Source organism: Euprymna scolopes, chromosome 8 (assembly GCF_053919585.1).
Source record: "Euprymna scolopes isolate OS-2025 chromosome 8, ASM5391958v1, whole genome shotgun sequence".
NCBI classification, from domain to species: Eukaryota; Metazoa; Mollusca; class Cephalopoda; order Sepiida; family Sepiolidae; genus Euprymna; species Euprymna scolopes.
In genome coordinates this window covers 160,001,680-160,013,070 of record NC_136489.1, presented here as the reverse complement: position 1 = coordinate 160,013,070, position 11,391 = coordinate 160,001,680, and the positions used below count along the sequence as shown (strand labels likewise).

Sequence of the window (11,391 nt, the reverse complement as noted above, 5' to 3'; positions counted from 1 at the left end):
CGGAGTCGTTTTGGAGAATACCCTTGTTTGCTTTAAGTGACTGTCGGAGGGACTCTCGACCTTCATGAGAGGCAGACATCTTATGGTGCAACACTTATTTCAGAGACTGTATTTTTAAAATGCGCCCATGACCCATCAAAATCAGCAGAATTAACTACGGATCGAGGCTTTTCACGTACATTTGGATCAACCAGCCTGGGAATCCCAACACCACCCAACCTACACTTCCTCCTTATACAGACCTTCAACTTCCCGCGTACCAAAAAGTGATCTGTGCCGCATTCAGCTCCACGCATAACACGCACACTACAGATGTCCCGCAAATATGCCTTCCTGGAAATAATGTAATCGACTAAGTGACCTTGTTTTGAACGAGGATGGGTCCAGGTAAACCTATGGACGTCTTTGTGGCTGAAGAAAGTGTTACAGATAGCAAGGTCAAACTGAGTGCATAGATGGAGAAGATGCAGACCATTACGGCTGACCCTACCTACACCAAACCGGCCGAGTGAGTCCCAGGTGTGATGATCCTTGCCAACCCTTGCATTTAGATCACCCATGAGTAAGATCTTCTCAGATAAAGGAATAGAGGAAATGGTACGACTGTGATCTCGGTAAAACGCCGTCATGGTGTCTTCATCATGACCCATGGTAGGGGCATACACAGATAAAATCGTCATATACCTACTGTGTGTAAGAGGGAAACGCATCATCATAATTCTGTCACGTACAAAGATTGGCTGTTCAATCCTCTTCACCAAATCATAACGCACTGCAAAGCCAATTCCACCTTCTCGTCTCAGCCCCGATGGTTTTCCTTTCCAAAAAAAAAAGGTGTATCCCGAGCCCATTTCCACCAATTGATCTTCAGGACTCAATCGTGTTTCAGACAATGCCGCAATGTCTATGCTGTATCTAGCGAGCTCTCTTGCAACAATAGCTGTCCTACGCCCAGGTCTTTCACTATCCAGGACATCTAGCAAAGTTCTCACATTCCACGTAGCAACAGTTAGGTTATTCCTCTCCTGATAAAATTTTGATTTTCCTTGTTTATTATTTTTCTTCAACTTTATCTTGTTTCTCCTGCAAATATAGAGCAGCCGCCGACTGCAGGAAGCCGACTAGCTAATAAAAGGGTAGACAATTTTTAGGTCACCTTTTCTAGACCCTTCCTAAATTCATGGGTGAGCAGTGTATCCCTAGAAAAGGCTGCTCAGCCGCCAGATCATCCACCGAAGTTGCTTCCACCCTGTAAGCGATTTAGTCAACGATTTTACATAAATCACTGGCCGCCTATGTGCGGATTTGCAGCTATGCACTTCCAGCCCGCCAAGCCTGTGCACGTCGCCACTCACCTATCGCCATAGGACTTTTACTTTTTTTTCTCTTCTTCGAAAGATATCTGCACATAACGATCGCGACACAACATGCTTGTGCAACACATATTGTACCCTCTCGCACCCTACCACTGGTTGCACAGTGACGAACTGAAATAGTGAGATGACTGAGCAGTGGCATAGTGTGCATGTTTTATTATCACGGAGTTTTAACCTCTCCGGCAGCTGGACATACACACACACATACACATAAGCAAGCAAACATGCATATGTATATATATATCCCTAGTTCTCACAATATAGTAACCCTCCAGAACTTTGAGGTGACCTGAAACTATGCAAGGCATTCATCTCCCTGGGGTAGTAGGTTACCCGCATACCCAAGGATATATATATATATATATATATATATATATATATATATATATATATATATATTCAATTGTGTTAAGTATCAATGTTTTATTTGAAGAGGTTTACTGTATGTGACAATTTTCCATGATATATTTCGGGGGATAACCTTTTTCAAATGGTGGATATAACAGATCTATTCAAAGCATGCTGTATAGAAGGGGGAAAATCCAGCATGCTTTGAATAAATCTGTTACATTCATCCTTTGACAAAGAGGCTTTCCCTAAATATATCATGGAAAATTGTCACACACAGTAGACCTCTTCAAGTAAGACATATCGATGCATAACACAATTATAGGATAGGTATCCTAGTCAACATTGTGCATAATTATTCTTTTGCAAAGTTAATTTCTTGCTTACGCTTATCTCGGAAAAGCTATCTAATTTATTTTATTATATATCTATCATCTCTTCAGAGAAGAAAATATTAGCAAATAGCTATAATGGTATACACGCTATTTGTTAAAGTCAGTGAGACATTTTTTAAATTCATTGAATCACAAAAATTTGATTTTGATTCTTGTATATTGAGCAATTCTTATTTAGATGGGATACTACTTATAGAATATTACTGGCAGTAATATTTTGTAAATCTTATAATCACAGGTTTCCATACCAGCTGATTGTTGGATAATTTTATTCTGAAGTATATATATATATATATATATATATATATATATATATATATATATATATATATATATATATATAAATGTAAAGTTGGTTCGTTCTAAAGAAATAAAACCATGTTTATACGTTACCAATTTATTTGAAATTTTCAGACAACCCATTTTTAGAGTCGAGGTATGTTTTTATGTTATTAAAATAAATTTACCTAATTAAAATTAAAATATTAAATAAAATAAATATATTTATTTATCGTTTCTGCGAATCTGTTCTGTTGATAAAACTGAACTTCCGGTTCGATTCATTTCACAGCCACGAATTGACGAAAGGTTTCATCTTCTGTTAACTCGATAAGTAACCCCCCCCCAAAAAAAACATATTTCATTTGTTTATCTTCCAAATTTTTTAATTTACACATCTTTTCTTTATTATATAAGCCCCCCCCCCCAAAGTTTGTTGCTTGCTTTTGAGTTTTTTTTTATATATAAGATTACTCATGCAGAGAGTGATCCGTGCTGAAATAATGTTATTATTTAAAAAGGCATTCTTAACATGGGGAGGTAAGGATGTTTTGTACCTATTCTGTAACCTTACAATTAAATAAATAAAAAAAAACATATCGTAAAACGTTATTTAAACGTGGAAATATGATTTAAAAAATAGCGCGGCTCTCTGCATTAGCACCATTTTTATTTATTGTTGTTGTTTCACGAATTTTCGGCCAACTATTCCTCTGGCCTTCATGAAAAGAAGTCCTTTTATAAATGTTCAGTAACTTTTTCCTTTTATTATTCTTAAAGAGTAAAACTTTTCTTATTCATGAAAGGAGTTAAGCCTACGTAAATAAATAAATGTTTGTACACGTGACAAATTATCAATAAATGGTTTAGTTACTTTTTAAAAAAATGTTTGTAAAAGTGCGAAAGGCGACGTTGTTGTACATACATTACTCCCATGCTTAATTTCTATACTTATAGGTTTTTGGAATTTTTTTTCACTGGATTATTATTGATTGCACACTAATTAAACAGATTATTAAAAAAAAAAAATGTAAAAAAGAAATCATTATTTCGACATTTGAAAGTGGTGCTCACTTTTTAGTTACAACGTTCTGATAAATCAGTCACCCATTTTGTAAGCAATAAAAACGCGGTATATCAAAACCATAGAAAGTAAAAATAATGAGTCTCTACCGCATTTGTAAGTCAGAAATATATTTGTTTCTCAAAGAAAAAAAAATAGAGAGAACAGGACTTTTTTTTTTTATTGTTTTCATGAAAATAAAGTTTCGAGATTTTTAATTATCATTATTTTTTTTACTTATTTAGTCAGTTTGTGTTTTTTTTAAAAAATTGTTTTTGTGAATGGTGAGTTTTTTTTCAAAACTTTTGTTTTGTTTCTTTTTAATTTTTTTAAAGTATTATAAATTTCACTAACATGCTGGAGAAATGTTTAATAATTTGGTATTTTTTTAGATTAGGTCCACCTCCACAATTTTCCTTTCAATGACGACATTTATAGGTTTCCGAGTATGCTGAACACGCAAATTGCATTGAAATTTTGCGGAAATAAATAGTTGTATTATGCATTGTATTCTTCGGCGGCCATCTTTTTACGTGCACACGCGCCATAAACAAATACACACACGTAAAAAAGATGGCCGCCAAAGATTACAATGCATAATACAACTTTTTATATCTTGATAACTACTTATTTCTGCAAAATTTCGATGCGATTTTCGTATTCAGCATAGTCGAAAACCATTTCAAGTCGTCATTTAAAAGAAAATTGAGGAGGTGGACCTAATCTAAAAATTTACCAATAATTTTTAATCCCGTACGCCTCCCGATACATTGCTTCGTCAACATGCGACCATTTTATATCTCCCGAAGACACTTCCGTATTTAGAAAAAAAAAACAAATAAAAAGTGACCGATTTACCAGAACGTGGTAACTAAAAAGTGAGTATCCCTTTCAAATGTTGAAATGATTTTTTTTTATTTTCAATTTTTTTCATAATCTGGTTAGTGTTCAATCAATAATAATCCAGTGAAAAATTTCAAAAAACCTATCAGTATAGAAACTCCACCACGTAAGTAAATAAATAAAAAATGTTACGTGCGCATGCGTTAGCCTTGACTAGGGGGGTACTAAGGGAACGACCATTAAATAATTATGCGGGTCGCCATGGAACTCAACGCCCAAGGAGTATCAAAATAGTTTTCATGATCTGAAGAAATTTTTTTTCCGAAAAGTGGGCGATCACTTTTCCATCTAAATTTAACTTAAAATGAGCACCCACTTTCTGGCCACCTGAGGAAGGGGCATTTATTTTCGTGTTTATTGGCTTAAAGGTTTTTTTGACAAGGCAGTTTGGTACGCGAATGCATATTTAACAGTTTTCGTTTATGCTCACGCATAGCATAAACAAAGGCTACGTCTGTGAAATGGAAAATAGTCCCAGAGTTCAGGGATTAATACCATGCAAAAGAAATCAAACAAAAAGACTTTTAAGCCAAGAAACACACAGAAAGAAAAAAAAATAGCATCCATTTTTTTTCTATCGAATTCATTTGCTGTTTTTATTGAAGTTAAATTTAGATTGAAAAGTGATCACCCACTTTTCGAAAAAGTAATTTCATGAATGTCATGAAAACTTTTTTTTTTGCTACGTAAACGGTTTGCAGATTCCTTTTTAGCACACCGAAATCTACAATAAAATATTTCGTTCTATATGAACGTGAAACGGGCCTTAAAGTAAAATAATACCGGATTTTTGGAGCAGATTTGCCGTTTAGTTTTTTTTTTTTTTTTTTTTTTTTTACACAGTGATCACCACTTATCAAGGCCCGGAAGCCACTCAGGGATAAGGGTTATTGTAAGTACATCACGTTAGTGAGGAGATTTTATGAAGTGTTTAATTAGGGGGGCGGTTCATTAGGAATTTGTTAACATTGGACTTGAAGACATCCAAGTTGTAGTCCGGAGGGAAGCAGGCAGACGGAACAGAGTTCCACAGGCGTGCAGTTCTAAGAAAGAAGCTTTGCTCATGAAATCCGCGTTTTGATTTAGGCACAGATATAGAGTGGGGGAAATTTTTCACAGTGGATTCAGCTAGACGGGTGTTTTTCGTGAAAGATTGGCGAGGGGGGACCAGGGATTGGAGTTCAGACGAGCACCTGCCATGAAAATAACGATAAAACAAGGATAGGCTCGCAACGTCTCTTCTGTGGGAGAGGGGTTGCAGGGTAGAGAAAAGGGCATCCCCCACTAAACCACGAAGTCTATTTTGTACTCTGTCAAGGCATGATAGGCTGTTTTTGGCAGCTCCTGCCCAGATATGGCAACAGTATTCCATCCTTGGCCGTACTTGGCTTTTATATAGATAGAGAATTGCATCAGTAGTGAGATATCTTCTGGAGCGGTAGAAGGATCCCATCATCTTTCCTGCGACCTTGGCAACAGACTTGATGTACGTGTTCCATTTCAGATCAGGAGTAAAGGTCAAACCCAGAAGCTTGTCAAAACACGGGGCCTCACCCAGACGAGAGCCATCCATCACAATTGATGCCAGCTGGGGATCAGAGCGTTGATGATGTAAGGATAGGAGTTTGGTTTTGGATGCATTCAAGGTAACTAGCCACATCTTCCCCCACTGAACCACGCGCTCGAGATCAGAGGAGAGAGAATCCGAGAGAACTTCGTCATTTACAGCCTTTGATGTGTTGCCGTAGATGGTCGTGTCATCAGCATAGATGTCAACGAATGATTTAAGTATGTGTTTAGGGAGGTCATTGATGTAGATCAGGAAGAGAGTTGGGCCCAGGATTGACCCCTGAGGGACTCCAGCATTTATATTGCAGGCCTCCGATTTTTGTCCATCTACCACTACTCTTATGAGCCTATCAGAGAGAAATGATTTAATGATTGAGAAAACATTTCCAGTTATACCGTAGCTGGAAATCTTGTGAAGTAGACCCTTATGCCATACTTTGTCAAAGGCCTTTGATATGTCAAAAGCAATTGCCCTAGAAAGGAAGCCTTTGTCAAGAGATTCACTAATCCTGTGGGATATAACCGTCAGCACATCTGCGGTAGATCTTGCAGAGCGGAAACCATATTGTGTGTCACTAAGAAGGTTATTCCTGCTGAGGTGGTTGACTATTTCTCTATTTAATATTGATTCCAGTAACTTACTCATAACACAGAGAAGACTTATTGGTCTGTATTGAGAGGGAGATGACTTATCACCTGAATTCTTAAATACAGGGCAAACTGATGAGGTCTTCCAGGGGGTCGGAAAGCACTTCTCCTTAAGGCAGCGCTTAAATAGTTTCGTAAGTATTGGAGCAAGTTCTGGTTGAAGCTTTTTTAACACTATAATTGGGATGCCATCAGGGCCAGTTGCTTTACTGGAATCTAGGTTTTTTATTAGCTTGGCGACCTCATGCACGGATATTTGTATGTTACCTAGCTTGTTCTGTGTTATAGGAGGAAATATGGGGAGTTGATGGCCTTCGTCGCATAGGGTAGAATTAGCTGCAAAGTTCTTTGCAAATAGTTTGGCCTTGTCTGACGCTGACGAGATAACCTCTGGTCCATTGATAATGGTTGGGATAGAACGCACACTTCTGTTCAGGATCCTATTTGTTATTTGCCAAAACTGGTGGGAACCAAGCCGCTGATCAGCTACCTTGGATTTAACAGACTGGGCATATAGCTCTCTTGCATTTTTTATTACTCTTTTACAGTGGTTGCTGGCAGTCCTGAAAGCAGCTTTAGTCTCAGTGCATCTATTACGTTGGTAGTTATGGAAAAAGTGATTTCTGTGCGCGATAGCAGCAGCACATTCTGGGGAGAACCATGGCTGGCTGTTAGGTTTTTGTTGGAATTTTTTAGATGGTATGAATTGGTCTATGCCTACAATTAACCATTCGGTCAGATCTGATACTATAGAGGACACTTCCTTTTTAAACATGGAGTGCAGAGGTAAATCAGATATGAATGTACGGAAGCTATCCCAGTCAGCCATAGAGTATCGGTATACAGTACGGTGGAGGGGTACGTCTGATGGCTTCTTACATTTTGTTTTTATCTTAACTGATACGACGGAGTGGTCGGAGGATCCTAAAGGAGAATGAACGGTACATGAACATAGCTCAGGGGACAAAACAGTTGTACAAATATCCTCAAACCAGGTAATCACTAAAAGGGATTTTTAAAAGTCGTCACCTGTATCGAGCAAAAGTTTAAAACCACCGATTATATGCCAGCCTACATCATGGTAACATATATTGAGTGAGTTCCTAACAGTATTTTTAGTTTAAACTCATTTTCCCAAAATTTCCCCAAACTTAACATGTTCGATACAGTCTGCCGCCATTTGTATTTTTCAGATATACCGATAAACATTGAATGTTTTTGAACCGATTATACATTACATAAAAACACTAAAATCTTATCCAGTTAGGTAGAACACTTACTTTTCTTGCCTTTGATAACATTTATTTGTTATATATTTATTTTTTGACAACTTCTTTGTATCTGTGTTTAGTAATATAAACCCTTTTCATTTAATGTAACGTTTAGTCGGCTCGAAAAACAGTGTTTATTGGTGTATTTGAAAGCTACAAATGGTGGTGGACACTGTTGATTACTTTAAGTTAGAGAAAGTGAGTTAAAATTAAAAAAACTATACAAAATACTGTCAGAAACCTATCCATTATGCCAGCCTATGTCATGGTAACATATGTTCGGTGAGTTTCAGACACTGTTTTGTATAGTTTTTAGTTTTCAACTTACTTTCCCAAACTTAACGTATTCAACAGAATTCGCGACCATTTCTGTTTTTTGAGCCAATTAAACATTTTACATTACATAAAAACACTAAACAATTATCCAATTAGGTAGAAACGTAAATTACCTTACCTTTGCTTTCATTTATTTGTTTTTGGACGACTTTTTCGAATCTGTGTATAGTAACCCCCCTCCCCCCACCATCAACCAAATATTAATTACTAAATCACATTTTTTAAAACAACAACAAAAAGAAAGCATTTAGCGTTTCAACATTTTTGCTACGTTCGGCTTCATCCACTGATTGTTGGTCAAGTCCAAAACATGAATGATTGACAGAAACTCTCGAGGATCCAGATCAAATTCTGCAAGAGCACCATTTTTTTCAGTTTCGCCTTATTTTTCACTTTTTGCAGTGGATTGCTGTACTAATATAAGAAACATGCATTTTCTCTTTTATTAAATTTTTCCATTACACCAAATTGAGCCACTACAACGCATGGCAGGGTACAGCTAGTATATATATATATATATTTATATATATATATACACAAATATATATATACATACATATATATATACATATATATATATATATATATATATATATATATATATATATATATATATATATTAATTTGTTTAGGCCTCTTGATTCCTTGGGGAACATAGAGCCGCAACGACGCTCTTCCAACAGACCCGGTTCTGGCTGTCCCTCTTCAGTTTGGCCCATGCCATTCCGGCAGTCCTGGTCTCAGCCTCAATTCTTCTTTTCCATGTCTTCCTCGGGCGACCAATTTTACGCTTGCCTTGCGGGTTCCATTCAAGTGCCTGATGTTGGATGCACGCTTCCGCAACGTCTGGCCAACCCAGTTTCATTTCCGTTTTTTTGATTTCTATCTCCATTGGGATTTGGTTGGTTTTGTCCCACAGTTGTTCATTGAAGATAGTCTCTGGCCATCTGATGTTAATGATGTTTCTGACACATCTGTTGGTGAATGTCTGGAGTCTGTGGTTGTTGATCTTGGTCACTCTCCACGTTTCTGAGCCATAGAGTAGAACCGACATTGATGTTGAAAATTTAGTTGATTTCAATTTACTTTTAACAATTTCTTGTTACGTCCTTACATAGTCCAACAGTATATAATAGAAGATTAAAACGACTTGAGAATATTACGTAATAACTTTTAGAGTTGTTTCGTAGTTTCGGTTACAGACTGACACCGACTCGTTACTATTTCAAACTTAAGCATCATGCTAGTTAGTCGCCGGGCAACGCTTGTTAGAAAATAATTATCTATCTATCTATCTATCTATCTATCTATTTATCTATCTATCTATCTATCTATTTATCTATCTATCTATCTATCTATCTGTTTAATATCTGCTTTTTTTTCTAGCTGACAGAATGACAAAGTTGAATCATGGGAAACAATAGTTCAGCGAGCACTCCAGGTGCAGAAGTGCAGGCGGATTAAAGGGTCAGTGTTGTGACATATGTCAAACTGAATGACCGATCCGCTGCACCGAAGCTAGGTAGATGGTGGACCGGATCTGACGTATCAGGGGTTCCGTTTTCGAGAAATTTAGTTAATTTTGGTTGAGTTGATTGCTAGACACAAAAGAGACAAGATCTGAGAATCAAGGTCTCCTCAAAAAGAGGGTGACGGTTTGTCCGCATGCCAAGATCGCCGATCCACTCTAGTCTGCTAAGATAATACCCGTGGAATGGAATAAAAATATATAAAACAGCAATCATCGTCTTGTGTTCGTTTGGCATGCGTTTGTGTTTGGTTGGCAGAATTAACTCCCAAGACGATCGATGAAGAGTGCTCTACAGCTAAGCAGAGCCAGGTATGTCTTCGCGTCATGTATTATTGTATGTATGTTATATGCAATTCACGCATCCACACACTAAGAGACATTTAACTAGACGGCCACGACCTTGATAAATACGGCTTTAGAGTTGTTTCGTAGTTTCGGTTACAGACTGACACCAAGTTGTTACTATTTCAAACTTAAGCATGACAGGCAAAACAAAAATGCAATTTTAATTCTATTCGTTTTTTTTTCCTTACTTTTTCTTTGGGGCTTCTCTTTGATACCCTCTTTTTTAATCTCTCTTTTCTCTCTCTTTTCTCTTTATTATCTAAATGGGTGACTGCATTTATTTACTTCTATTCCCTAAGTACAGCATAGAATATATGAACGTTAGTATTGGTAACCGAACGCCTCGCTCGCCTAATTCATAAAGACGATCAAACATCATGAATTTCTCGCCTCGTCACAATCAATTACAGGTCAGTTGCTCTAAATTTTAACTTGTATTTCTTTTTTTTTTCATTGGCTTGAAAGTCATTATTTTTTTCCAACGTTGGAGAACTGTTTTTTTTTTTTTAATGTATTTATTTTTAACGTTTCTTTTTGATCTTCGGATTTGAAACTTTTTGCGTAGACGTTGTTTATGCTACATACAAAGTGGAACGATAAACGTGTCACCCTAAAAAAAAAAAAAAAAAAACACAACACAACAGCTTTATTTAAAAATTTTTTATTGAAAATAAAATCAATTCAAGTAACTTGATTATGTAGTAGAGCTGACATCTACTCAATGTAGCCGCCTTTAGTCTCAAGCATCGCTTCGATAGGGTCCGGAGCTAGGAGCATGCCTTTTCCACAAGCGCCGGTGGGAATTCGGCGGATACTCGGCGGATGGCGGCGATCAGGCTGGCTTTGGTTTTGTGGGAGGTCAGGTTGGTGATGTTCTCGACGAATGACCAAACGAAGTATTCCAGCGGGTTCAGGTCGGGGAAGAGGGGAGGCAGTGAGAGAAGAGTACAAAATTGTAGCACTCCTTCTGAAGCCAAATTTGGGTCTCTTTGAACTTGTGGGCCGGTACCGAGTCCTGCTGTCACACTCAGAATCTGCCAGCGGCCACCTGATTGAACCAGGGGATCACCACATTCTTCAACACATCCAAGTACACTTTGATGTTGACTTTCAAGCCTACCTCGAAGATATGAGGTGGCATGATGTGGCCCTCACTTAATACCAAACCAAAGACCATAACCGTAGCCGGAACCTTTTTCTTTTTCATCACTCTGGGCACGTTGGACCGTCTGGATTTACATTTTGAGGGTGCTGCCAATGGTACTGTTCTCATAACTTGGATCGATAGAGAGCATGAATTGTACAGCGGCGCATCCCCGATCTCGCT

The 11,391-nt window shown here is 37.5% G+C and overlaps 1 protein-coding gene across 1 annotated transcript; it reads right to left on the bottom strand.

Annotated features, from left to right (window-relative positions):
- Window positions 1-8,816: 8,816 nt before the first annotated feature.
- Window positions 8,817-9,242, bottom strand: LOC145283996 (uncharacterized). Its single transcript, XM_080133090.1, has one exon. The coding sequence runs from the start codon at window positions 9,240-9,242 to the stop codon at window positions 8,817-8,819; it is 426 nt and encodes a 141-aa protein (XP_079989216.1).
- Between the last annotated feature and the right edge of the window lie 2,149 nt (window positions 9,243-11,391).

Coding starts and splice junctions, on each gene's coding strand:
- LOC145283996 (XM_080133090.1), bottom strand. CDS start 9,242: ATGTCGGTTCTACTCTATGGCTCAGAAACGTGGAGAGTGACCAAGATC.